This window comes from Panthera tigris, chromosome F2 (genome assembly GCF_018350195.1).
Source record: "Panthera tigris isolate Pti1 chromosome F2, P.tigris_Pti1_mat1.1, whole genome shotgun sequence".
Classification (NCBI taxonomy): domain Eukaryota; kingdom Metazoa; phylum Chordata; class Mammalia; order Carnivora; family Felidae; genus Panthera; species Panthera tigris.
Window position 1 is genome coordinate 66,309,296 of NC_056676.1, and position 26,773 is coordinate 66,336,068.

The following is a 26,773-nucleotide window of genomic DNA, read 5'->3' on the forward strand; positions in this document are numbered from 1 at the left end:
CTTATGTGGATCCTGAGAAACTTAACAGAAGACCATGGGGGAGGGGAAGGAAAAAGAAAAGGTTAGAGAGGGAGGGAGCCAAACCATAAGAGACTCTTCAAAACTGAGAAAAAACTGAGGGTTGATGGGGGGTGGGAGGGAGGGGAGGGGAGGTGATGGGCATTGAAGAGGGCATCTTTTGGGATGAGCACTGGGTGTTGTATGGAAACTAATTTGACAATAAATTTCACATAATAAAAAAAAATTCAGGTTAAAAAAACAAAAAAACAAAAAAAACCCAAAAAAACTTAGGGACATGGAGAGTCAGCTAGAATAGGGGAAAGAAAGTCATAGGTGGTGGTGGGGGGGGTGTAGGTGGGCACATGTAGAGCCATGCTGATCTGTCCAACACCTGTGTGCCTGAGCTTTAACTAAATGAACTCAGGAGGCCAACAGCAGTAGACCTGCTCAATTCACCTTCCAAATCAGAACAACAAGACTTAAAAGCTCAGGCTTGCACTTTGCACCAGGCAGAGGTTTCGCCGGTGATGGGGAGCTCAGAAGCAGGATCTCTACTCGTCCTTCACAATCTGATGCATGCACACAGCACGCCCAGCAGCTGAATAGCTGCAAATGCCCGCACGACCCAGATGATACGCATCATGATTTCTCGTAGCTCCTTCACAACCAGAGCCTCGCATCCCTCGGCGTAGAGGTCGGAGCGGTGGGCCAGACCGTTGGAGCTGCTGGTGGTCTCTCTGCACAGCTAAGAGGGACACTCTGGTTTTTGGTTTCCTTGAACCGGTCTGGATTGTCGCAGTCTGAATAGTTGTGAATTCCACAAGAGTGCAGCTATCTCTGTACGTGATCAGCAGCCGGGCTAGTGCCACTGGGGTTGGTTCCACTGTAAGCCTTATGAATGCTGCAGTCAACCTCATTTTTCACCTTTGCTCTGTAAACGTATCCCCAAACCACTACAACAACTTCTGTGACAAAACCAAGAGTAGGTTGATGACAAACGTGGCGAGTCCGCATGGCTTTCTCGGATCGTGACCCGCGAGCCAATGAACCCAATAATGACGAGCAGGGCTCCTACAGCTATGATCACTACGGCGGGGATGAGAGAGTTCACATCTTCAAAGAAACGGTCCGGTTGTAGTCCTTGGAGGTGATAAAGACATAGCCTCCCGTGTAGCATAAAATGCCAGCTGCCCCCCCCCCCCCCCCCCCCCGAAGATGAGGTTGAGAAACACCAGCATGGTCTTGGAAGAGGTGATGTTGTGCTGGCCCATGGTGCCTGCAGCCTGCTAGGAAGTGGACAGCATACATGGCGCTCACTGCAGCCCCAGTGCCCTTGGGCGGGCCCAGCCCCAGCCCCGCCCCCGCCCCGCCCCCCACTCGCCCCGCCCCAGCCCCAGCCCCAGCCCCAGCTCCGGCAAGCTCCAACACTCCTGGCTTGGGAGAGTCACTATTTCCTGGTTCCGCTTTCGACCAATGGGAGGCTGAAGACAGGAAGGAGCTAACAGATTCTTCACCGCTCTGCCCCACAGTAACTGTTTTGAGGTACAGTCGTTTCATATTGCTTCTTGAGAGGCATCACACAGGACTAAGCAACTCACTGTGTTTCCTTGAGAAGCTGTGGGCCTGTTGAAGGAACACAGTTCCTTATATTTGCTTTCTGGCCTTTCCTGCCTTATGTTGTTTCTCTTGTACTCTCAGTGCCCTGGGATTGTACTCCCAATAAAGTGTTAGCATGCACTGTATTCACCTGTTTGCTATAGAATTGGGGCTAAGACATTGTCTTTTAAAGGTCTGGAATATTATCCTATCCCTTGGTGCTATGGGGGGACCTAACCTAAGGTGAATGAGTAGGGGAGGAAGGAAAGGGAGAGGAAATCAGGGAAGGCCTCCAGAAGGAGGTAACCCTTGAACAGAGTTTAGAAGGAAAAGTAGGGTATCATTGGGCAAAGTGGGGTTAATAAAGGAGGATGAAACAACGCGAGCAAAACGACAGAGACATGGAATTGTGTTATACTCAGGGACTAAAGTTTCTCCTTGGAAGGCTAGCAAAAAAATCTGGAAGTTCTGAAGTCTTACTAATATTGATTATTTATTATTGTTACTGCTACTTAATAATGTTTATAATTAATAGTATTATTACTGATTTTGCAGGAGTAGAGACAGGCTGCTTTAACTGCTCTCTCAGTTAAATCTTCCACTGAGGACACAGTAAGAGGTGAGAGCATTTAGGAATACCCTGGAGTTTGCATACAGTGGCCTGACAAATGAAGCTGACTGATAGGCATGTCCCCATCAGTGTTGCCCACACCATGGGTTATTGTCTAATTTGAATGGGTTGCCCATCAGATTCACACAAAACTCTAAATTCCTGTTTCCCTTGAAAAATCAGACCAGATAGCACAGGGTTTGTATCCCCACATGGATCTGATCAGCAGGTGCCTTTGTTAGGTGAAGTGCAGATGTTCAGGCTGACAGGGTCCTCACTACCCCCTGACTGGGCTTACGTTTCTCTTCCACATTCGTCTTGGAAGTTCTTCTAGCATTTAAGTCTGCAATTCTGGGCATTCACTTACTACTGGGTCACTTGAAGTAGTGAGAACATTTCTGCCCCCTTAACCTCCCAGGGCTGGATGCACCTGGAGCCATGAGAGCTCATGTTGTTGAGACTGAGCCCATGGACCCCATGCCTTCTTCTTTTGGTCACCAGCTGCTGATTCAGACCCAGACAGGAGCACGTCTGAATGTTGAAGCTGAAGGCTCATGCTCACACCTTAGCTGCAAAGGCAGCTGAGAAGGAGAATATTTGGCATTTATAGCTCCTCTGATAGGAGGCGGGCTCTGCCTCTAAGTAAGATCCGTAATGTTTAGACATTCAACAGTCAAATGAATGATAAAAGTCTACTAGAGAGGGGTTGGCTCTCGAAGAATGGAACGTCTCCCAGTGATCTTATGTGGATCTTATGTGGAACACAAAAAAACATTGTCACCCAGGTGCCCCTAGAGTACTCGTTTTTGTTCCAAGTGGTTTGTAGTCTAGGGGACAGTTCTCAATGTTGACATTATTGACATTTTGGGCCAGATAATTCTTTCTGTGTGTGTATGGGGGAGGGGCTCACCTATGGATTTTAGGAAAGCATTCCAGGCCTCTACCCACCAAAGGTCAGTGGCATCATCTCCAGTTGTGACAACCAGAAATTGCCAGATCTTCCCTGGGGGCACAAATGGCCCCCTGGCTGAGAACTTCTGGTCTTGAGAATTCTGAAGTATCCCAGTGAGGAGATAATACCCACAGGATGAAATGAGGTGACTAAGCAGTTCTGGTATGTTCTCCTGGGTGTTGTTGCACGATATCGTGTCATTGTTTGTTATTTGCAGGTGTGTCTACCTTCTCATATCAGAAATATGCAGTACCAGCTTGTACCAGTTATCATCCTTTTAATGCCGTATGTGATAAACCTGTGTGGTTTACTTACAAAATGAACAGCCAGCTTCTTATTTTTCTAGAATCCAGTGGCATTATACTTGGCAGGAAACTACAAGTGATCTCAATCTCTTTACACATTTCTTTCTTTGACTGGGTGTTAGAAATTCTTTGAGGGGGGATCTCTGTAAAAATGGGACAGATTATAAACTAGGTCCATTTGTTTATTAGTATTTTATTTATTTATTGAGTTTTTGTGGTTTTTTTGTTTACTAGTATTTTCAATACAAAGATCAGTATTACGATCGTGATATATTAATATAGCATAAAACACTGAAGAGCTAAAGAAAGACAGCTCTTCCCTCAAGTGAGGTTTTCTGGTCACCAGGGTCTAACAAGAGCATCACTCAATCCTTTTTATTTTAGCGTGTTCTGGCCTCCATGGCATCTTCCATACCATTTCTTGCCAGCCCAAACACCTTCCCCTCCAATCCCTTAGGATCTATTCAGGCAAAAACACTACCTCCTCTGTGATTGCCTCCAGAATCCTTAATCAGAAGAGCCACTTTCTTCCACTAGACCCTTTATTGTCTTATAGTCATCATTGTATTCTACTTTGGTTTCATCAAATTAAGAACCTGGATTCTCAACCCTACAAAACTGTAAATCACTTAAGGGAGAGGATCATGCTTTATTCATCTCTATTCCCAAATAGTTATCATAGTTCTTTGCACATAGAAAGCACTTGGCAAATTTTTCTTGAAAGAATGTATCCTTTTGTTAAATTAAGATTTCTCCAGAATCGGAAATCAATATTTGGCAGTGGGACAAAAATCAATTACTAACTCTATTTCTGTTGTTGGGCTGCAAGAATCAGGAGGGTGGTGAGATCCAGGCGGAGAATCTTCCCATCTTTCTCCCTGATGTACAGAGTGAGAGATTTTCCTCTGGGATTTTCTTTAGTCCCAGTTGTTGTTTGCTCTGTGTTTCTTTGACACTCGGGAATTAATTGCAGTCTTTCATGTTAATTCCATTGATCGAATCCATGAAGCAATCTTGCCCTCTATACTCTTTTAGCCCCGGTCAGGGTTGTCTGCCTAGACAACCTGTCTGCCACAGGAACTTAATCCCTCAAAGGACTCTCATAGTTCCCTTAGATACAGGCCATTGGTAAGTCACAGTTTGGGCCTTCTCAGCCATCCCACTTTCTCAGTGGCCCATGGAACCTGCCATGCTTCCCCTCTTGACAAACCCTGCTGTTGTTTACTACCTGGGATCCTAATATGTGGCTACTGATACTATCTTGGAAGGCAGATAGTGAGGGACAGTCCCTCCAGCTCAGCCTTGCTCCTTCTTATCCTCCATGTGCAGAAAGTAAATCATGGCTCGGATTAAAGCTGGCAGGTGTTTGGGAGGTGAAAATGTTCACACGTGACTTTACAGACAACAAAAATGTAGCTGTTTTATTTTTGAAGATGGATTTTATTATCTTCACATCCTCACCCCACTGGGTAGTGTTAGGGGTGGGGAGTGGGGCCTTAAATCTACTAATTAAGATGCTCTTAAATCAACCTCTTTCTGTTTAAGTCCAGTCATCTCCCTGGGGTGGGAGGGGGAGGGGGTGGGGTGACTCTTCCGGAAATACTCTACCTTGAAGAGTTCATCTTCCCCTTCTGTTTTTCCTCAAGATATGCCAGTGGGAACTAAAATAATTTAAAAAACCTTTCTCAACCAAGCCTAGCTTCCAAGACTACTACTGTCTTGCTCACTCAAAAATCCTACTTTTTATTTCCAATGGTGAACCTTGACTCTTTCCCTTTCTTTGTAGTAATCCTTATCTTCTCAAAGGCAAATGGATGATGTTGGCCTTTTAATTGATTTTTTTCCCCTGACGTTTGCTTTCTTGGGCCTACCTTTTACCTTTTACCGGGTACATGGTTCAGTTGGCTTCCTATTAAAAAAAAAAAAAAAGAAGAAAGAAAGAAAAAGAAAATCACTATGCATTAAATCTATACCAAGTCTAAGAAGACATGTCACTAACTACATTTAACTATATCTTCACGAATTCTAAAAGAAAAGAGAATTCCACATTTCTGCAAAGTGAGAGAACAAATGTTTACAAAGACCTGGGCCAAGAAATAGATGATTTACATTGTTCTGGGATCAGTTGGAGATGTACCCAGGAAGGTATCTATCTCGGTCATGAAGCAGTTCCACCATATGTGAATTTAATCCCTGATCACAGTTTACACTAGTACATAAACTCTTCTTTATTGTTAGACAGTCAAGAGATTACATGTGGCTAAAGGTATAAAATTTGGATGACCTAATGTAAAAGGAAACAAAAAATACTTCATCTCAGCCAAGTTCTAAGCCACTGTGACAATACACCCAAATAAACTAAAACTATCTGAGATGGACCCGGGTGTAACACAAACTCAGATAATTTCCATTAGTCCAAGAGTGTGTAATTCTTTATTTCTCTCAGGGCTCTCCCAACATTATCGAGAGAAATTACGTCCTTAGTCTATATGAATGTGGAACAGATGCTTGTGTGTATTTGTTTACAAAAAAGCCTGGGGCAGACTGGGAGAATTTTTTTGCATATGCAAAGTAAATTATTTTGGCTGGTCATGGAATTATTGTGTTGTAGAGTTAGAATGTGTGTTAGATGTCATCTTTGTTCTTCTCCTCATTTTATAAATTCAACAAATTGCTTATTGATTACCTGAAGCCCGAAAAGCCCTGATAAGTGGTTACCAACCTTTGCTGTCCGTTGAATCATTTGGGCTCCAACTGAGGAATTCTGATAGGATTGATCTGGTGTGAGGCCCGGACATTGGTAATTTTAAACACTTCTCAGGTCATGCTCATGCTCCTAAGACTACTCCCTTCCCTTCATTGAAAAAACACAAAATCTGGCATTTAAAAACTTGTATTCCGTATCTTACCCACATATGTAAATGAACTTATTTGATGAAGTAAAGGGGACAAAAAATGAGCTCTCCAGATGGCTTCTCACTTTCATAGGCTTTCATGACTTCCTCCCTTTGACCTCTTTATTTTTCCAGCGAGTGCCACCTTTTTAAAAAGATACAGTTGAGGGGCATCTGGGTGGCTCAGTCAGTTAAGCCTCAGACTCTTGATTTCGGCTCATGATCTCACAGTTTGTGAGTTTGTGCCTGCATTGGGCTCTGTGCTGACAGCGTGGAGCCTGCTTGGGATTCTCTCTCTCCCTCTTCCTCTGACCACCCCCCCTCCTCCCCAAGCTTATAAGCGCTTGTGCTTTCTCTCAAAAATAGATAGATGATAAATAAATAAATAAATAAATAAATAAAAGAATTTGATACCAATTCACAAATCCTATTCACTCAAAATGTAATTTTACTCCTCATCATGGATACCATGAAAATACTTTCAATTAAGGATAAACCATGCTTTGTAGCTGATGGATTTTCTTGTCTCCCTGGCCTACCACGAAGCAGAAAACTTGAGGCTCAGGGGTGCCCTTGAGATTGTGCAAACCTCAGTTGGACCACTGCCCCACAGTCCTCACTGCATCAATTTCCAAGGAAAAACTGACAACATTTGGTGCTATCAGATATGGGAGAAAAGCTCCAGTAAATGAAAAACTTAAAGGACTTTCAGGCCTGAGAGATTGGTTTGGGTAAAAGTCAATAAAAAAGGAAGTGAAGAATTTGCAGGTTTTAGGTATAGAAATGTTGTGTGAGATCAGCCCCTAGTGGGCACTTTAACTATTACAATAGTTCAGCGTTTTAATTGTGTGGAATGTTCATTTCCACACCAGACATGTTCTAAACGCAGACTGACTTCAGATAGCAGAAATGTGTCATTTCCGATATTATAGATAAATATAGAATATAAATCGTTCACAGGCTCTATGACTCTGCCTCTCTCTAAAACAGACTTGTAACTCTCAGTTGCTGTCCAACATTTGCGGAGGAAAAATCCTAGAAACTCCCTAACGTAGAGAAAAATGGTCCCACATTTTTCTTGCCCCTTCCTGCTTCTCCAGCCTTGCTTCTTGATTCTTTAGTACTCTGTTCACAGTGTCAGGATGAGAAGTTTTCAATGTAAATCAAGTAGGGGGACGCACACAAGAGAGGGGTTATTGTATTTGGCATATTGAGGCAATGGCAAATGTCTTCGTGTTTCTAAAGTGTAAAATGCGAGAGAAGATGGACAGCTGAGTCTTTCAGTGTTTTTCTTGTCTTTTCAACTTTCAACACATAATGATACAGAAATATTTCTCCACTCCAAAATAAATACAGTGCAAGTGGGATATTTTCACAACTGATAGTCTCCGTGACAGAGGTGGTAGGAAAGAGTCAGGAGTGTGGTCCATGGGAGAGTCCATGTTCCCTCTGAGCCGGATTACCTGTCCTCAGCTTCACTGACTGCTGGGAGAAGGGGGTCTGCTGCTGTGGGATTTTTCACATTCGTATTTTAAAATAGGGAATAGATCTGGGTTTGTTTCAAAATAAATGTTGTATTTCTGAACTCTCGCTTTCTTAAAATATTTTCTCACTAATTGCAAGAGATCAAATTTCTCAGAAGACTTAACTAAAGTGTATAGCATTTAAGGGGCGCCTGGGTGGCTTGGTCGGTTAAGCGTCCGACTTCGGCTCAGGTCATGATCTCACGGTTCGTGGGTTCGAGCCCCACGTTGGGCTCTGTGCTGACAGCTCAGAGCCTGGAGCCTGTTTCAGATTCTGTGTCTCCCTCTCTCTCTGCCCCTCCCCTGTTCATGCTCTGTCTCTGTCTCAAAAATAAATAAACGTTAAAAAAAAATTAAAAAAAAAATAAAGTTTATAGCATTTAAATATATTGATTACATGTGCTATGTTATAATTTAATTTCCATAATTAAAGAATATGGGGATTTATGTTTAGCATTACTTGTCGTACCCATGAGGAGTTCCCAATAATGTGCACATGAAGAAATCTGGACATTTTAGAAGACTTTAAGAATAGGTAATTTCTCTCTCTCTTTATTTTGCATGTTTCTAACAATGGTTGTGGGCTGTAAGAATAGAAAGTTAAGAAGTTTTAATGCAATTATAATTAGATTAAATGTTTTCTATTGAAGCATAATTGACATACAATAGCTTATGAGTTTCAGGGGTACAACATAGTGATTCAATATTTTTATACATTACAAAATGATAATAAATCTAGTTACCATTGTCACAATACAAAGTTATTATGATATTGTTGACAATATTCCATATGCTGTACATTATATCCCTGATTTACTTATTTTCTGACTGTAAGTTTCTAACTCTTAATCTCCTTCATCTAATTTGCCTGCCCCCACCAACTTCCTCCTTCTGGTAACCAACAGTTACCTGGACCTATGAGTCTGATTCTGTTTTGTCTTATTTGTTCATTTGTTTTGTTTTTAGATTTCACATACAAGTGAAATCATATGGCATTTGTCTTTCTCTAACTTATTATTAGGTAATTATAGTACCCTCTAACTCCATCCATGTTGTCACAAATGGCAAGATTTCCTTCTTTTTATGGCTGAGTAATATTCCATATGTGGGCTGTTGTAAATAATGCTGCAGTGAACATTGGGATGTATGTATCTCTTTGAATTAGTGCCGTTATTTTCTTCAGATAAATACCCCGAAATTGCTGGATTGCACGGTAGTTCCGTTTTTAATTCTTTGAGGAACCTCCATATTGTTTTCCACTGTGGCCGCAACAATTTACATTCCCACAAGCTAGGGCTCCTTTTCCTCCACATCCTCACTAACACTTGTTATTGTCTTTTTGATAAAAGCCAATCTGATAGATGTGCATTGATATCTCAGTGTGGTTTTGATTTGCATTTCCCTGATGATTAGTGGTACTGGGCCTTTTTTCATGTGCCTGTTGGCCATGTGTATGTCTTCTTTGGAAAAACGTCTATTCAAGTCCTCTGCCCATTTTTTAATCAGATTTTTAAAAACATACAAAGTTGTATAAGTTCTTTATATAGTTTGGACATTAACCCTTTATTGGATGTATGATTTGCAAATATCTCCTCCCATTCAGTAGGCTGCCTTTTAGTTTTGTTGATGGTTTCCTTTGCTGTGCAGAAGCTTTTAGTTTGATGTAATCCCATTAGTTTATTTTAGCTTTTCCTGCCCTTGCCTGAAGAGACCGGTCCAAAAAAAATACTGCTAAGACTGATGTCAAAAACCTTACTGCCCACGTCTTATGGTTTTGCGTCTAGCAGTCTTTAATCAACGTTGAATTTGTTTTTGTGTATGGTGTACACTAGTCCAGTTTCATTCTTTTGCATGCGGCTCTCCCAGTTTTCCCAACACCATTCATTGACTGAAGAGATTCCTCAGGGTTGGCAATGGGGTGGGGAGGAGCTCACTGCTCTTTCATTATTTGAAGCCAGCTATGACTCCCTCCCCAAGCCCATCATTCTCAGCTTATCCCTGTGCCTGAAACTGGAGCTACCTGGGTTCACACACTGGGGAAATGAAGACATCCAATGGCAATGCAGACCCAGGAATGTATCTCAATTCATCCGGAGACTGACAGCCTGAGCCAAGCACGTGGGTTGGGGGCGGTTACCCCTTACTTTTTCCTTACCACCTTCTTGCCCCGCCCCACAGAGGGCAGGGGGCGGGGCAGGCGGCCTTTCGGCGCCCCGCCCCTCCGGCCTCGCGCCAGTGGGCGGAAGTGACGCAAGTCCAGAGCCATTTCCGGCGGGCCGAAACTAGGAAGAAACTTGGAGCTGCAGAGGCGCTCCTGGCGCGGGTCACCGCTGCTCCTGTGCCCCGTGGCCCGGCAGCGCGGAGCTGTCGGGAGCCCTGGCCATGGGGCAGCCCCGGCTCTCCGCAGTGTGAGGCGCGAGGCCTCCCGCGGGCTCCCCGACAGGCCGAGGGCGGGCAGGCGGGAGGTGTCGTTCCAGCTGCGGTCGCCGCTGCCGGCCCGGGCTCCCGGCATCATGAATATAGACGTGGAGTTCCACATCCGGCACAACTACCCCTGGAGCAAGTTGCCGGCCAACGTGAGGCAGGTACGGCCGGAACCTGGGACCCGGGCCCCGCCCTGCCGTCACCTGCTCGCCGTGCCCGCGGGGCCGGCGCTGCTCCTCGAGGCCGAATCCCGCCCTTCCCCCGCCTCGGTCTCGGGGAAATCGACCTGCAGGTCAAGGGTTAGGGAGGGACGGCTCTGGGGCCACAGGGGCAGGATGGGGCCGTTGCTAAAAGGGATGGACTCGCCTGGCACCTTTGGCCCGCAGCCTCCTTTAAACTAGGCACTGGGCTAGGCGCTTGCGAAATCTGCTTAATACGGTTCTTGACCTCCAGAACTTTAGGATGGTGGGGAATAGACGAACGTTAAATAAATACGTTACAGAATGATAGCAGCTCATACGTACTTGTATTATAGTATATGTGGGCACACAGAGGAGGGAGTAAGAAATTGTCCAGGGAGTGTCTGGAGGCTGTGTGGTGGAGGCATTGAAATTGGGCCTTAGAGGACGAATGAGAGATAAGAGGAAATAAGATTTTCCGGGAAGTGGGAAAGTTGTTTTACGAGGCTCGCACGAGTGAAAGAGCGTGTTCTGAGAGTAGCTAGCAACTTAGTATCACGGGAGGTGGAGTTGTGGGTATATTGGTGTTCGGAGGTGGGATTTTGTGAGTGCGTGGAGGTTGTAGCAGATGAATCTGGAAAAGCAGGCAGGGCCAGATTTTGAAGGGGCTTTCGTACTTGGTTTTGTGGGACTTTGTCCTCTAGGCAAGATAGGTTTATTAGAGATGTTGCAACAAGAGACTGACAGGAGGTTTTCTTCTGAGGGTTAATTCTCAACTGCTTGAGTGCCATTTCTGTTCGGTGCTCAACAGATAGTAGTAATTGAACACCTGCACACTGTGCCTTCTTGTAGGTGCTGGTGGTTAATTTGCACCAGTCAACAAGACGGAGACCCTGTTTTCATGGCTCTTACATTTTAGTAAAGAAAGACAGTAAACAAATAAATGAACGAGAGCCTAATACAGCAGGTGGTGGTGAATCTTAGGAAGGTAGTGATACATGCTGCCTATAAAGCACTGTTTCTCAGACCATAGACCATCGATTGACCTTCAGGTTTCCTCCCATTCCACTTGGTTGAGAGTGAAATTCTGGTTTCCATTGGTGCTGGGGAGTTATAATCGGAGTTTCGGGTGGTGGTGGTGATGGTATAAGGATTATTTGCTTTTTCCCTCAGCTTGGGGGCTTAGTTCTAAGAAATGAATAGTTTAAGGTTCTGGTGATGCGTCATGTGGCAGGGAAAGTGCTTTCACTGTGAGATACCCAAAAAAACTAGAAGGTAGAAAGACAGAGGAGGAATTCTTGGTTGTCAGTGGCTGCCCATGTGGCACTTATCTTGACTTGAAAGAACAAAGCTCTAAACTTGAGTAAATTTCTCTTGTTAAGCTTGAATGAGGGCTTTGGTACTTTTGTTCTTTAGGGTTTTGTGGTGTATCCAAAGACAACTGGAGGAACCAACAATCTTTTTCTTTGTTTCCATCTTTACTCTTCTTTTCACAGAAATAAATGTAGCATAATGGAAGAAAGATGGATGATTCGATTATGTTCAGCATGAATAATTGATCTAAATTTGTATTGGCAAAAGCATATCTAATACTTAGTCATGACTATTAAAAATAATCACAGATCAGAGTTATAATTAGGTACAGATGTGACATTAAATTAAAATTAGTTTTGGTAAGATCACTTAAAAAAGAGTAGCCATTTTAGCTTAGAAGGAGCTTCCGCTTATAGAAGGTGTTGGAAAACCCATCTGTACATGTTGCTTCCTTGGACTTCATGTGGCCATGCCACTGTTGGCCTAGGTCAAGCTCGGCCTTTGATTACTACATCACCTTTCTCCTTGGTCTCTTGTCCGCAGGATGGGACTCTCTCCCATTCATTCCTCACATTACACCGGAGCGAGATTTCTAAATGCCAGCTCAGTCCTGCACTACCTGTCTCCTCCTAGAGATTACTTGTAGCTTCTTGAATGTCAGAACTCTCCAGGGAGGTTTCCCTGACTTTCTACATGCGGAGCAGTTGATTCTCCACAGCGCCGTGTTTCTCACCCACAGCACTGACCCCACTGTGTTGCATTTGCTGCATACGTTACTTGTTTTTTGCTTTTGCATTTTGAGCACCTATCATGTGGTTGGCTTTTAGTAAACATTTTTGGAGTGAATGAGTGATGGTATCAGTCTGAGATTTCTTTTCAGGGAGCTAAAGCTCAGTCACTTTCAAAGTGGGAAGTAGTCCTTGTATGGAAAGAATTTGTTTTTTGCCATTATAATACTAAGTAGTTTGATAGCATTTCCAGTAAGCTTTGATGAGTTTAATTTGGAAATGACTCATTTCCCACTTCTGAAAACTGGGGGAAGGTGATTTCAGATTTTTTTAAAAAAGGTATGTCAAGCCAGAAGGTGATTTCAGATTTTTAAAAAATGTGTGTAAAGCCATTAGTTTTTATATGGGTGGGATGAAATGTTTTTATGTGATATGGCTATACAAAAGCTTAAAAAGTACATTAAAAAGTTATAGATAACGCCATTATTTCAGGATATTTCTGTAGTTTATCAGTATTTTGTATTCATGATTCAAAAACAATTTATAGGTGTTTTAAGGGAAGTCTTATGAGGTTCTGTGTCATGTGTGAAAGGTCAGTTAAAGATTTGGTGTATTTTTGGGGGGGTGTGCGTGTGTGATTGGGGTTTGTAGGAGAAAAGTCCGTAGAAAAAAATTCCTTATGCTTTTAGCGAAATCTGGTGCACAGTGGGTATTTTATAACCATTACCTATGTCACTCTTTAATCTGTTATAGTTCCCATTATATGCAGCTCAGCTTCATTTGTCAGATCTGGTCAGTATTTCTGCAGGGTCAGCGCATCTCAGAGTAAAATGACCTTTCTTTTAGTTTGCCTCCTGTAGTGGTAACAGTGTTTTAGTATGCGAATGGTGGGAAATTTGGGGTAGGAGTGGGAGGGAAGCCAAAGAATCTTTGTGAACAAAGCAATTATATTTTATGTATATGGGTAGTGAAGAATAAAATCAACTTTTAATGTAGTTTTTAGATATCTGTGGGTACACATATGTATTGATTGATCAGGACCAGTCATTACTTTGAATGCCTGGCACAGAGGCTTAGGCATTTAAACACTGTATTCTCTAACTAGCTTAGAAATAACAGACCCTTCCATTTTGAGCGGCGTGATTACACTCTTTGTTCTCGAGTTACCAGGGATGAAGTTAGAAAGAGAAAATGCTTGTAAGTCATGATAAATGAAGAGATTTATTTTAAAACAGAAGCGCAAAACCTCATGTTGAGGTTGCTGAGATTCTAGCAAAGTGGTGCTCTGTGTGTGTGTTTTGTGTTCCTTGAGAAGGAGACTTATGTGACAGCGGAGCTGGAGGAGACCCTTTACAAATTTCACAGCAAGCCCAGTGTTTAACTCCCCTCAACATCTTAATTACTGACCCTGGCGTTGGTGCTGGGTGGAGGATGTGGAGCGGTTTCTCGATAATAAACTTTGTTACTAACCACTTGTGACTTTAAAGAAGAATGGAACAATTTAAGCACATATATTCAGGCAGTAAAATGAGTCACGGTTTAGCCTGTGATAAACTAATTAATTTAGATGAAGGAAGAGAGATGTTAGTTTTCTCACATCACCTTTTTCTTAAAATACATCCCACCAGTGGGTCCAGTTAGGTGCTGGTTTATTTAAATATGAGTTTTATCTGTCTTGTAAGATGGCCTTTGGTGAAAGCGTGTGTGTGTGTGTGTGTGTGTGTGGACGTTTACCTCAGCTTTCAAACCTGTGAGTTGGAAGTATAATAACTGAATCTTCTGATCTTTTTGCCATTAGTCTCCTGTAATGTCTAATTTTATTTTACAGCGTGTTGGGAGGATCATACCCAGTAATTAGAAGGGGGATAGCAGTCATATATTAAATTAAGTTTATGGTCGCACATTGAATATAATGTTGACTGTAATCAGACACACTTATGCTTTGCTTTCATGAGAATCTATCTTTGAGCTTAAAACACTAAAGCACAGTGGGAAAGTTTTTTGCTCTTTAAAAAACATCAAAATTCTAAAATTGTCTGGATTTTTTCTAATGTTTATTTTCAGACACACACACACACACACACACACACACACACACACACACACGTGCATGCGAGTGGGGGTAGGTAGAGGCAGAAAGAGAGGGGAGAGAGAAAATCCCAAGCAGGTTCCACGCTGTCAGCATAGAGCCCAACATGGGGCTCAGTCTCACAAACCCCAAGACATGACCTGAGCTGAAGTTGAGTTGGACATTCAACAGACTGAGCCACCCAGGCGCCCCTAAATATTTTTTAATGAGGCCATAAGGAGATGATGTTTTTAAGAAGTTATCTTATATCATTTAGAGGTACATTTGAAATGTACATTCTCCAGAAATGTTAATTTTTGATAATTATAGCCATCAGCTATAAACAATTAGCAGACAAGGTCTTTTGTTGACAGTCTTACATTTTAGAAAAATGTAGGTGCATGAAGCCATCCGTCCATTTATCCATCTGTCTATTCAATGCACGAATTAGGAACAATCAGGAAAGAAGTCTTTGTAAATAGAACTTAGTTTTTTGTTAATGAAGTTATAGGCTCTCAGACTGCTCTTTTATTTGATAAGCACTTTAGGTAATTTCAGTAAGTCCTTTAGGAAGGCAGGCTAAAAATAATAAACACATTGAATTTTTGCTCTAATGTCATAGCATGAAAATTAGTATAATAACATTTAAGAAAATATTCTGTATTCAGTTCTGGAAATTAGAGGTATGAGGATTAAAATTAGAGGGAGTGGTTTTGAAATTGTATGAGGAAAAAGTACTGTTGTTTAGTTCAGAGGCTATTTTTAAAACTATTTGAATTTTTTATTTTATTTTTTTTAGAGTCTTGGAAATTCACAGAGAGAATATGAAAAGCAGGTTGTTCTGTACAGTATCCGCAATCAGTTACGATACAGAAATAACTTAGGTAAGTAGAGACATTTTTATATTGAGGTGGAAACGACTATTGCTGATTTACCATTTTCATTAATCCTATCTTTAAAAAAATTTCTTTTTTAATGTTTACTTATTTTTGAAAGAGAGAGGGAGAAAGCACACACGAATGGGGGAGGGACAGAAATGGGGGGGACAGAGAATCCGAAGTGGGCTCCGCCCTGACAGAGAGCCATATGCGGGGCTCAGACTCATGAACTGGGAGATCGTGACCTGAGCCGAAGTTGGGCGCTCAACCAACTGAGCCACCCAGGTGCCCCATCCTGTCTTTTCAGTACATGTTTCACAGTACTGAAAGTATTCCATGTACAGACTCTAAGAAACTCTGTACTGGGGTGCCTGGGTGGCTCAGTTGGTTGAATGTCCGTCTTCGGCTCAAGTCACGATTTTGCGGTTTGTGGGCCCACATGGGGCCCTGTGCTGACAGCTCAGAGCCTGGAGCCTGCTTCAGATTCTGTGTCTCCTTCTCTCTCTGCCCCTCCCCTGCTCGCACTCTGTGGCCTGATTGTTTCTTTGTTCCAACTTGGAGTGTTTCGTTTGCTCTCTTCCAACTACTGTGCTTTTATTTTTTATTAAGGTTGGTTTATGAAGTAGTTCCTATTGCATTTGTAATTATATGTAAGTGTAAGACACCTGACAAAAACTGGATAATTTCTCTTTCCCCAGTTAAACATGTCAAGAAAGATGAGCGCAAATACTATGAGGAGCTCCTCAAGTACAGTCGCGATCATCTCATGCTGTACCCTTACCATCTGTCAGATATTATGGTAAAGGGCCTGAGGATAACACCCTTTTCGTATTATACTGGGATCATGGAGGTGAGTTGGCAGTATACATGGGCCATCATGGGCTACTTGTCAGGGACTCTGCCGACAGTGACTGGCTCTGCACATCTCCGCCACATTGGCCATCATTCTTGAGTTTACAGCAGAGAGGGGAGTGTTCGTAACAAGTTAACCGCTTGCGCCACACTCACCTAAGCAGCTGCTGGAAGTTCCAGGTGTTCACGGCGGAAGAGTATCTGTTTTTCTTCTGGGTTCTCGAAGGCATTTGTTGACCCTTTGTGCTCTTGTAGCGTTAATGATTTATGTTAGCAGCGTCTCTGTAAAACAGACTGCTTTTGACACATGATGAAGGTCGAAAATGCAGCTGATGGAACTGACCACCGGGCTCAGAAAAACAATGCATTTAACTCTTCACTGACTACAGAAAGAATTAATGATGCAATACGTGTGTCAGAAACAGAAATATGTTTCTAGTCCCGGCCTCTAATTTCTTTCCTTTATTATTAACTTTTAGATGTTAGCCTTCCTCCAAAAGCAGTTTTTTAAATACCAGTTATATACTGTTTTTAAGTGAGCTGTATGTAAAGACTGGCAATGTTTATGTAGTATTCATTTGCTACTTAATTTTATGTGAGTGCTGCTGTTTTGGGCCCACTCACCGCTTCCAGAGCAGAGAGAAGCCTAGAACTGAAGGAGTTGGGAACCTACGAGTAACAGTGAGGTTCCTTTCCAATGGGGCTTCCTTTGCAAGATCTCCCTTTGCTTTTCTCCCCGAGCCCCTTCTTCACGGGCACTTATGCTGCCCTGCGTCTCCCGCGTCCCCATTCGGAAGGAAACATTAGAGAAATACTGAGGCCTGACAGCCCAGGTTTCTGTCAGTTCCTTTTCACTAGAACCAAGGCAGCATAATGGAGGCGGTAGCTAATCAGTAAGTAGCATCGTTATGGCTGTCTCTTTATTATTTTGCTGGTATTGACCACAAAGTTTAGGAGAGAAAATAGAGGGAGGTTTTTCCTCAGTTACCCGCTTTCGGTTACATCCACGTGCTTGTTGCTCTCTGGTTTCTGTTCTTACACCATGGGGTATAGCTGCTGGGCTGAAAATGGGCCCTATCTCCACAGTAAACAGTTGGTTTGCTGTTGGAGAAACAGGCAGGAGTTGAAAAAAGCTGGATACTGCGTTTAACTCTGCTGCTGGTTGGGTCTCGTAGGAGCAGAGATGACTAAGTGGTTAAAATCTTGGTTGGTAGCGCATGTGTCAGACGCATATTGATGGAGCTGTGAGCCATCACGCCCCTTGTTTCGGGGTACGCCTCTAGGGTTGGGTGTGAGGTGTGGAGAGGCTGGAGCCCAGAGCTCTAAATGCGGTATTCCTGGCACAGCTTCCACAGGGCAGAGGTTACAGGGCAAATGTTTGGGATTCATAGAGAGTGCTGTGAGAATCCAGACCTGAAAGTCCGATCTTCAGTTACTAGGTTCGAACCACATAGTGAGTACCACAATGTGGCATGCGTGTTTAGGTTGCAAACTCGAATCTCAGGGCTTCGTGCCAATAATTAATTATTATTCTGTTTGGCTGTAGTAATACATATTTATGCAAATTTTTATCTAAGGATATTTTGCATTTAGGATTTTTAATTGTTTTTTTTTTTGAAAGGACATTATGAACAGTGAGAAAAGTTATGATTCCTTGCCCAATTTTACTGCTGCTGACTGTAAGTATTTAATTATGCTGAAGATAATGATTAGAGTCTGTCTTTCTGTGTGCATGCTATAGTCCGTATCATCATGTGTGTTTTTAACCTAAAACACTTGAAACATGGGAACAGCAGGCACCACTGTTGATAGTTTTATCAGTTTTATACCAGTCAAGTGTAAGATGTAGTCTAAATGTCTACGGGGAATACTTTGGAGTGGTAGAAGGAGAAAAATGAGACTAATCTCTGTATTTCTAGAAAGTGAAATTCTCCCTGATGCTTGGGCAGTGTTGTGTGCCGAATGAGGGAAGAATATTTGTGCACAGTGGTTTTGCAGCATTGACACACGGTTGTTACTAATACAACCTGCTGTGTTATGCTCATTTTAAGGAAGTGTGTATCTGACATGTGACACAGTTCTGTTGTGTAGGAAGAAACTTTTGCTGAGAAGGATGTCCTGACTTCCTGAAGTCGGGAGGGCTTCTGCTCTGTAAAAATTGGCCCATGTGACATTGTCACAAGTGTCAGCTTGAGTTCATCTTTCCCAGTTTGGGTTTTCTTTTGTATTTCGTTTGAGAATTCCTTTTAATTTGATATTGATTATCAATCAGTGACCAAAGGTGAACAAAAGCCAAGGGGTTTTTTTCCTAAAAGACCTGAGTGTCCTGGCATTTTAAGATGCATTACGTGTTTTTAAAGGAAAGGCTTTCTTTCAGGTCTAAGGCTCCTTGGCATAGGAAGAAACCAGTACATTGATCTGATGAATCAGTGTCGGTCATCAAAAGTGAGTTAACTTGTTTTCCTTCCTTTTTCGTTTCTTCCTCCTTATCATACAGTCTCATTAATTGTTTTAAGTGGTAAAAATAATGAATTGAATTTCTTCGATCAAGTAAAATATGCATAATACAGAAATAATACCAAAAACACCTCTTCGGTATTCTCTAGGTTATGCCGATGCGATTACTGAATTAAAACATTTAAGGAATAAAACATTTATTCTTAAAAATCAATTTTGCTCTGCTGGTCTTTTTACCTGCTGATTCCACTCCCACTGTTCACTTAATGGTTGAAATGAGTACACATTTTTCAAATTTGTTTTCACCTCCTAGATTTCCTTTGAATTTCTGGATTTAGATCGAGACTTAATGATTTGTGTTTTGAAGTAATTTACTTTGAAATAATTTAAGAATGACTTTTTCTATTCAGTACATCTAGAGTACTTCAGATTTTAAAACATGGGAATTTAAAAAGATATTTAGCCTGTTGGAAACAGTCTTACACTGTGATCAATAAAAAAGAAAGTCGTGATTTCAGGCTGACTGCAAATTCTTAAATGTTTGTACCGTTGCAGAAATTTTTCAGAAGGAAAACAGCTCGTGATCTTTTGCCAGTGAAGCCGGTGGAAATTGCCATAGAGGCTTGGTGGGTGGTGCAGGCTGGGTATATCACAGAAGATGACATAAAGGTAGGTCCCTTTAGAAATTAGACATGACTTTTATGTTTTAAATTGTAATTCTTCATCATAGTTCTGTAATCTTTCTAAGAAGTAACACTGTTTGGTTTTCCTGAAGAAAATTAAACTTAAGTTCAAAGTTTTAAATGACTGTAGCACATGGGTGGGTTTGAAAGACACTCTTTAATAATGAGGAAGACTTGACTTGGTCCACGTACAGTAATCTGGGGACTTTAACTAGCAGTTTCATGTGAAGTGATGTGATGCTGCCATGACGCCGGCCAACACTTCTCGGGCGCTTGCTGTGTGCCGGCTCCACCAGCTCTCCTGCAAGCACTTTTATAGCGTCTCATGTGATTCCTGCAACACCCCAGAGTGGTGTATTATTCGTACTCCATTTCACATAGGAGGAAAGTGAGCACGGAGAAATAAGGTAACGGCTCAAGTCACAGTGGTAGCGAACGTCCAGGATTTTAAGTGAGGCAGTTGCTATGGAAGTTGTGCTCTTGATCACTCTGCTGAAGCGCTGTGCTGACGAGGTAGGAGCTTTGATGGGGGATAGTGTCAAGATCAAGGGGTGGTCAGACCGCATTGGAGATAAGCCTTACGCATGGTAGAAGAGATGCTAATTTAGAGGGAAAGGGGCAGGGCAGTGGACCAGAGGGCCTAGAGACTAGGTCATGTCTCTCTGTGGTTGAAGAAATGGAAGTGAGCAGGTGGACTTTTTTTTCAGTTTACATTTTATTTTACTTCAGAGGACAGATTAAATCCAGTGAGCAGAAGGCTTAGGAATTTTGCTTCAGTGTGAGAACAGAGCTATAGTGATGTACTTCCTGTGCTGATAATAGCCGTGTGGAATTTGAATAAACTTGTGATCTGAGAGGTTCAGAATCAGCAAATGGATCTGATTCCCATTCAAAGAAGATGATTAAATATTGGTATTTATTAGGTAACACTTACTGCTTATCAGCAAATATTGGTGCTTATAATTTGTCCTCGATTCTGTTGGTGGCATATTCTGGCACCTTAATCGACAGCTGTGTGCATAGATTTTTCTTCTGAATTCCAGAGCAATAAGAGAAAAAAAATACGTAGTACATTCAGCTAATGGCACCTAATATTTATAAGCATACATAATAGATAATATATAATCATATATAATAGTCATCATGATAATCCTTGTCTTAAACATGAAGAGATTTCAAGAGACTTATAAATTAATTTGGACAGAATTTAATTGAAATTATTTTGTTTTTCTTAGATATGCACTTTGCCTGAGAAATGTGCTATTGATAAGATCATCGATGCAGGCCCTCAGCTGTCTGGATCACTAGATTACAATGTAGTACATAGTAAGTGGTTAGTAGAAGTGGTCTTTTGTCAACATAAAAACTAATTTTAAACCAGCAACAATTAATAGTAATTTTTTTCAATCTTTTATTCACATACACTACAAATTTATACAAATGAATCATAGGTAAAAAAATGTTTTTAATTTTGTAGTTCTGAGCATGTGAAGGAAACAGATTTGAAAACTTTAATTCTTTTCCTCTTCTGCTTATTTTTTTTCTCCTTTACCTAGTATTCAGTTGTAAGAATCTTTGCAGAAAATCAGGAATCAATTTTGGTTTCTTTTTAAATTTACTGTTGTTTAGTATTCCATCTAAAACAGCTACTTTTGCTTCTGTAGGCTTATATAACAAAGGATTTATTTATCTGGATGTACCCATATCTGATGACAGTTGTATAGCAGGTAAGTATATGCTAACACTTTCCAGGGTTTTTTGAATGGTTACTAGGTGCTGCACGTTGCATGTATCACCCTAATAAATTAGACACATAATCTAGGATCTATGATGTTAGAATCTTTCAAAGAAAGACATTTCTCTTTTGTTATGTTGTAACACATTGTGGTGGTTTTATTTAAATTCCTTATTTTTTATCTTCACGTTATTGTACATGCTATGTTAAAATAATGGAAGTCTGAAATAAATTTCTCGCATCCTAAATCAGGTTAATGTTTTCGTAAATTTATGTCCTTTTAGTCTTTGTTCAGTGCATAACTGTTTTTACAGATGTTCAGTCCTATCATAGCTATTATTTTAACTCCACATACCTGTCTTATTTTGTCATGTTGAAGTCATCTTTTTTGTCTTTATCTACTCCTCCCTTCATCCTTCATCCATTCCCTAAGTTAAACCAATATTAAGGCCCTTGTGTATTTCCTTATGGATGTATCAGTTTATTAGAACATTCTCCTATTGCTGGTTATTTAGGTTGCTTATAATTTTTCTTTTTCTTTCTTTCTTTTTTTTTTTTTTTCTTTCCTGTAGTAGTGATGTGCTTAACATCCTTGAACACAGTGAAGCTTTTTTCCTATAGGTTAGATTTTTTAACAAATTTAGGTTGTGTGTTACAGGTACGTTTTTATGTTTCCCAGCATATCTTTGAGCTATGGTTCTTTTTTTTTTCTTTTTTTAAGTTTATTTATCTATTTTGAGAGAGAGGGAACACAGGAGGGGCAGAGAGAGAGAATCCCAAGCAGGCTCCTCACTGTCAGCACAGAGCCTGATGTGGGGCCAGAACTCACAAACCTGTGAGATCGTGACCTGAGCCGAAATCCAGAGTTGGAGGCTTAACCGACTGAGCCACCTAGGCGCCCCTGAGCTGTCGTTCTTATTTGTTGGTATCTTTTACCATACTAAGATACTTAATATTTGTGTAATCAAATATTAATGTCAAAAATTTCCAGGGAATGACTTTGAGTGATGGTAGGGGCTTATTGCAGAAATACTCCCTCATGTCAGTGTTGAATCTTTACAGGTTATCATGCTGTATTGTATCCTGACCTTTATCTGTGTTACCATGTGTTTGCGATTCTTTAATAAATGGATTTTGAACCATGTACATACATGAATTCTTTAAATTTGGAAAGAAAATCAAAAAGTAATGAGATACTAATTCTTGTTTATATAATTGATGCTATAGCAAATAAAATACTAGTTTTACAATTTGAAAGGTTTTGACAAGGAAGAGATTTCTGGAGGACAGGGCTGGTAGTGGTTTCCTGTCACTATGGGAAAATATGAAGGCATTACTCTAGTCTTTACTGTCGTCAATCAACTGATATTGACTCATTTGAGAATCCCCTGAAAAGATAGGTTTTTGATTAGTTCATTTCAGTCCCTGTGGATTGATAGTTTGAATATTGACTCACGTTAGCACTAAGTGCATTTAAAAGATGTAGTCAGAAGGGCCAAGTGGATGGCTACTCTATTACAGTGATGGGTTCTGCCATGCTTTACCTACTGTCTAGCAATGTTTGCTGGTGCGGACAGACTCAGGCTCTTATTACTGCTGAATTTACCTTCCTTATCACCGTGGAACATGGAATGTTCACCAAATTGTAATAACCTATGAAAAGCAGTTTGACAACGTGGAAGCCATCAAATTCAGCACAAAAGATGCCTGCAGTTGATTTCAGAGAAAGCATTTCTGCTGTGTTTCAACAAAACAAGCACTGTGGTTGGTGGAACAAATAAATTGGGGGAGACAAATACTTTGAATAGTCACTAAAGGGTCTATTTTTTAAATTTTTTTGACGTTTATTTTTGAAAAAGAGGGGGGGTGAGGGGACAGAGAGAGGGGGAGACGCAGAATCTGAAGCTGACTCCACGCACTGAGCTGTCAGCACAGAGCCCAATGCAGGGCTTCAACTCACAAACCGCGAGGTCATGACCTGAGCCAAAGTTGGTCGCTTAACTGAGCCACTCAGGTGCCCCTAAAGGGTCTATTGTTAAAATATGTTTAGTCCATCATTCATCAAACTGTATACTTGCTCAATTTATGTCTCCCCTTTTGCTTATAGATTCTAGATTTCTGTTATGCTTGAATAGAGTACTTTTAAGATATATGTGTATGTATATGTGTGTGTGTGTATGTGTATATATGTACACATATATGTGCACATATATGTAAATAGTCTAAAAATTCTTAAAAACTTTTGTCATACAAATTCAGACCTGTAGTTGGAACTTATTTTTGTATTTGATGTGAAATAAGGGTCCAACTTGGTTTTTTTCTGTTTGGAAAACCAATAGCATTTGGGTAAATTCCAGGACTGTTTTTTCAGTAACCCATTACCACGGGGTGGAAATGTAACTTTTGTCATACATTGAATTCCCCTCTCCACTGGAGCTAGTTCGGATAGTCTTTTGTCTTCACAGATCTGTTTTTATTTTTATACCATATTGTTTTGATTACAGTGACTCAGAATAATCTTTAATGTTAGTTATTGCCAGGGGCACCTGAGTGGCTTGGTCGGTTAAGCATCTGACTCTTCGTTTCGGCTCAGGTCATGATCTTACGGTTCATGAGTTCAATCCCTGCATCAGACTCTGCGCTGACAATGGGGAGCCTGCTTGGGATTCTCTTTCTCTCCCTCTGTCTCTGCCCCTCACCTACTTGCACGGTCTCTATCTCTCTCAAAAATAATACACTTAAAAAAAATTTAAAAAATATATTAGTTACGGCCAGGCCTTCCTTGTGAGTTTTTTTTTTAAACTTTCTAGGCTATTCTCAGGTATTTTTCTTTACACTTATTAATTTTTATTAACATGTTTAAAATTTTTATTTTGTTATTTCTTTATTGAGATATAATTGACATACACACTGTGTTAGTTTCAGATATAAATTGTAATGTTGATAGTTATATTGTGAAATGATCATCATGAGTCTGGGTAACATCCATCACCACTCATAAAAGCAGAAATCTTTTTTCTTGTGGTGAGAACTTTTAAGATCTACGCTTTTAGCAACTTTGAGATAGGCAGTGTGGCATTGTTAACTATAGTTGCTGTGCTGTACGTTACATCTCCATGACTTACTTATTTTATAATTGGAACTTTGAACCTTCTTATTCCTTTTACCCATTTCGCCCATCCTCCACCTCTCATTTCTGGCAGCCACCAGTTTGTTCTCTGTGTATGTTAGCTTGATTTTTTTCAATATATTTTTGAGTAGGCAATATTATGATATAATATTCTAAATTTATAAAAGATTATAAAAACATCTGCTTCTGACCCCTGTGCCTGGCTACACAGTTTCTCTCTCCGTGGCCACTCTCAGTGGCTCTCTTAAATTTCTTGTTTATCTTTCCAGAAGTATGCTAAGCACATAGGCATGTATGCATATATCCTCTTTTGTATGGTTTTTGTTTTACGCAGATGGTGTGTTGTAATTCATACTTTTTTTTAACTTTGTATTAGAGACTATTCAGTATCTCTTTACCTAGATGTAAATTGTGTGTTTGTAACCTCTTAAGTGTCTTGGTTTCTTGTCTCTGAAATACAGAGGTATAGTATTAGACAACTCATGAGGTTAAGAGGATTAGATGAAATTGTGTGTGTCAAGTACCTGGAAGTCGTCTGGCACTTAGTATGTGCTCAGTAAATGTTTGCTATTATCCACACAGCTGATAGTGTAGGAAAAGAGTTAAGGATATCAAATAGGGGGTTTCTAAAATATTTCAAAAGAGAAACCATTGATCCTTAAAAGTACTTGGATGACTAGAACTATAGGTAACACTAAATTAGAAAATGACCCGAGGGGCGCCTGGGTGGCTTAGTCGGTTGGGCATCCGACTTCGGCTCGGGTCATGATCTCACGGTCGGTGAGTTCAAGCCCCGCGTTGGGCTCTGTGCTGACAGCTCAGGGGCCTGGGGCCTACTTTGGATTCTGTGTCCCCCTCTCTCTCTGCCCCTCCCCTGCTCAAGCTCTGCCTCTGTCTCTCTCAAAAATAAACATTAAAAAAAAAAAAAAAAGTGACATGAGCCAGATCTAAAAAGTGAATAATCTGTCATTGTGATTTTTTGCAATGTCTTCGTTTTGACCACTTAAGTTTTGTCTTACTTCTCTTTGTTAGGAATAATTTAGGTTTTGGGTGCAATAGATGGTATTAGGTCCAGGAGACACAGGACCCCCAAGTCCTTTGATGGCCTAAATACTCTTCCTTCCCAGGATATTTTCAAGGGAAACGTGCACAGTGGAGAATGGTAAAGGAAAGCATAGTGCCTCTTTATTATCAGCTGGGCAGAGTGCTCTAGTAAATTGGATTAGAGTTTCTGGACCAACGAGATGGAGAGAAATGAGTATGAATCCACTTTCAGGTGAACAGCACCTGCTAGGCTGCCTCCTGTGATGAAGAAGGTCTTGCCCTTCTTAATACTGAGGCCACTGAAGAGGGTATAGAAAGAAAGCCCCAAAGAATAAATTAGTGATTGCTGGTAAAAGTGGCCGTCGTGCAGGTGAATTTCTTCTCTTCTCAGCATGGAGCGGGGATGATGGGAGAAAGGCAGCCAGTACAGTCTTTGTATAGTCTCTCAGTCTTTTGCTTTTCTGCCTTAGCCTAGTCACCCCTGCTGTCTCTCAGGGCATTACAACACACCCATTGCAGCCTTCCTCATGCGGAAGCAGCCCCAGTGCCCCTGCCTTTCTACCAAGTTCGTGTCCTCCAGCACTTCCTTTGCCTCAGTAATCTGAGAGGTCCATGGGATTAAGTTAAATTAACTCTCTGTAGGATTTGTGCTCTACTGTCAGAGTCCTCTGTGTAGACTGGGTTGTAAATGTCCTTAACTTTGGGGGTTTTAGAAAACTTGCTGTGGAGTGGATAAAAGCAAAAGCTGAATTCAATCTCTAAGGTAGAGGTTTTTCTTTTTGAGTAGATATTTGAATTATGCTTTCTTATGTTATAAAATTGTATCACTAAACTAAGTCTATTTTGTTTTAGTTCCTCCTCTTGAAGGTTTTGTAATGAATCGGGTGCAAGGTGATTATTTTGAAACTCTACTTTATAAGATATTTGTTTCAATAGATGAGCATACTAATGTTGCAGAGGTAAGTATGAACAGTGTTTGATGAAAGACTTGGCCTCAAGATTATAAAATAATCTTTGTGTGAAGTAAAGTTATTTAATGATGGTTAAAGTGTTTTTGGAATCTATACATGGTAGAGCATAGACCATTAATATACTTACGTCACTGTTCTTATGTTACTTTTTGTATATACATATTGAGTTTTTTTTTAGTAATAACATAATTTGGCAAATAACTTTTTATATGACTTCTTGGTAAAAGGATTGTAGGCTGTTGATTGATATAGGCATTTTCTTATTTTAAATGAAACTCAATTAAAGAGAAAAGAATCTCCCATTGTTATGGTCACTATCTAGACTCCTACTCTAAACATCTTAGACATAAGGAAAGGAGAAAGTTCTGATTTCAAAATTTATTCAGTCTTTCAGTTATTCTTAATTTAAAATTTTGCTCTTTATGGTTCA

The 26,773-nt window shown here is 40.9% G+C and overlaps 1 protein-coding gene and 1 pseudogene across 1 annotated transcript in view; one reads left to right on the plus strand and one right to left on the minus strand.

Moving 5' to 3' along the window:
- Positions 1-487: 487 nt before the first annotated feature.
- LOC102952130 lies at positions 488-1,271 on the minus strand (annotated as a pseudogene).
- An 8,890-nt stretch (positions 1,272-10,161) lies between these two features.
- FAM91A1 (family with sequence similarity 91 member A1) overlaps positions 10,162-26,773 on the plus strand; it is a 43,487-nt gene continuing 26,875 nt past the window's right edge. The window contains exons 1-9 of the mRNA XM_007076844.2: positions 10,162-10,465; positions 15,393-15,477; positions 16,170-16,321; positions 17,945-18,002; positions 18,701-18,768; positions 19,336-19,449; positions 20,699-20,789; positions 21,128-21,190; positions 26,225-26,331. Of these exons, the coding sequence (XP_007076906.2) occupies positions 10,394-10,465; positions 15,393-15,477; positions 16,170-16,321; positions 17,945-18,002; positions 18,701-18,768; positions 19,336-19,449; positions 20,699-20,789; positions 21,128-21,190; positions 26,225-26,331 (810 nt within the window). The 5' untranslated portion in view covers positions 10,162-10,393. The remainder of the gene's footprint in view (positions 10,466-15,392; positions 15,478-16,169; positions 16,322-17,944; positions 18,003-18,700; positions 18,769-19,335; positions 19,450-20,698; positions 20,790-21,127; positions 21,191-26,224; positions 26,332-26,773) is intronic.